This window comes from Zingiber officinale, chromosome 9B (genome assembly GCF_018446385.1).
Source record: "Zingiber officinale cultivar Zhangliang chromosome 9B, Zo_v1.1, whole genome shotgun sequence".
Classification (NCBI taxonomy): domain Eukaryota; kingdom Viridiplantae; phylum Streptophyta; class Magnoliopsida; order Zingiberales; family Zingiberaceae; genus Zingiber; species Zingiber officinale.
Genome location: NC_056003.1, coordinates 111635871 through 111637409, shown reverse-complemented (window position 1 = coordinate 111637409; position 1539 = coordinate 111635871). Strand labels below are relative to the sequence as shown.

Sequence of the window (1539 nt, the reverse complement as noted above, 5' to 3'; positions counted from 1 at the left end):
TCTGGCTGCAAATAAACTGCAAATACCGATCAACAGCCTAGGGCTCTCGGATCCTCGTCCTGATCGACGACTGAGCAACCATGGTAACCAAAGTACCCTGCTCTGTCTGTCCTTACCCCTCAAGGCCCAACTCGAAGAAACCTTGAATCAAGTCTGTGACCACAACTCGGTGGCAAGCTAAAGTCCCTCTGGACTTCCTGCTAAGTGTTGGGATCGTTCGTACTCGGCTAGAGAGGGGGGTGTGAATAGCCGCCCCAAATTCTCGCGTTCTTCCTACAGTTAGGGTTAGTCGCAGCGGAAATACAAGGAAGAAACTAAGGAGAAGAAAAACAAACCGATGTAACGAGGTTCGGAGATGAACTCCTACTCCTCGGCGTGTCCGTAAGGTGGACGAAGCCTACCAATCCGTCGGTGGATGAGTCCCCGGAGAACCGGCTAAATATGAGCTCCTTATGGGTGGAGAAACCTCGCCACAACTACTTCTTGCAACAGCAAGATAAGGAGTACAAATACAAGAGAAACAAGAAGTAAATACACAGCAAATGTAAACAACCCTTGCCTTCTTGTCGACTGTTGAAGAAGCAACAGCTTCTCAGACGCCAACCACAGCAGCAGCTACCGAGTCCCACCAAGGAAGAAGTCACGCTTAAGCTTAAGAAGAGCTCAACAAAAGCTCAAAGGCGCACTGCACAGTACCGTGAGCGTAAGAGAGAAGAGGAAGTCGATTTTTTTGGTTAATCATTAACCTCTTTTTTGTTCAATATTTGCTTCGAAATTGTGCGGCCGAACGGCATCTTCTCTTTTCTTTATTTAGAAGCCAAAGCGGGGGAAGACGAAGATCAATAACGGCCCCTGTCGAATCCTTTCCGAGGTAGGGTTCCGCTGCAATGGAGCCCTTCCGATCCCTTCCTTTCCTTCTCCTCTACGTCTCCGCCATCGCCATCGCCATCGCCATTGCCTCCGCCGACTCTTCGCACTCCCTCCTCCGCATGCGCATCGCTCCCGCCGGCGGCGGAGGAGCCGCCGACGGCCTCTTCTGCGACAGCTGGAGGCTCTCCGTGGAAACCAACAACGCCGGCTACTGGCGGACCATCCCGCCCAAGTGCCTCGAGATCGTAGCGACCTACGTGAACGGGGACCGCTACTTGTCCGACTCCGATATCATCGCCGTTGACTGCTTGTCCTTCGCCGAGACTGTCCGGATCGTGGGCGACAAGAAGGATGCGTGGGTCTTCGACATCGACGAGACGCTGCTTTCCAATGTTCCCTACTATGCCGTCCACGGATTCGGGTAATAAATGCCTAGGACTTTCTCATTGCCTAACATCGATTAGGACTTTTCCCTGGCTTCACTCACGGGACTTTCCAACCGCCTAACATCCCAGTTAGGACTTTCCCACCGGGCTTCACTCACCGGACTTTCCCGTGCCAAGTCTCCATACTTGGACTTTTCGCGTGCCAAGCTCCCTGCTTGGACTTTTCCAGTACCAAGTCTCCATACTTGGACTTTTCCAATGCCAAGCTCCCTGCTTGGACTTT

General features: G+C 52.4%; 1 protein-coding gene across 1 annotated transcript; it reads left to right on the top strand.

The window, feature by feature from the left end:
* Positions 1 to 784: 784 nt before the first annotated feature.
* Positions 785 to 1296, top strand: LOC122025287 (acid phosphatase 1-like). Its single transcript, XM_042584066.1, has one exon. The coding sequence runs from the start codon at positions 888 to 890 to the stop codon at positions 1293 to 1295; it is 408 nt and encodes a 135-aa protein (XP_042440000.1). The 5' UTR covers positions 785 to 887; the 3' UTR covers position 1296.
* The last annotated feature ends 243 nt before the right edge of the window (positions 1297 to 1539 follow it).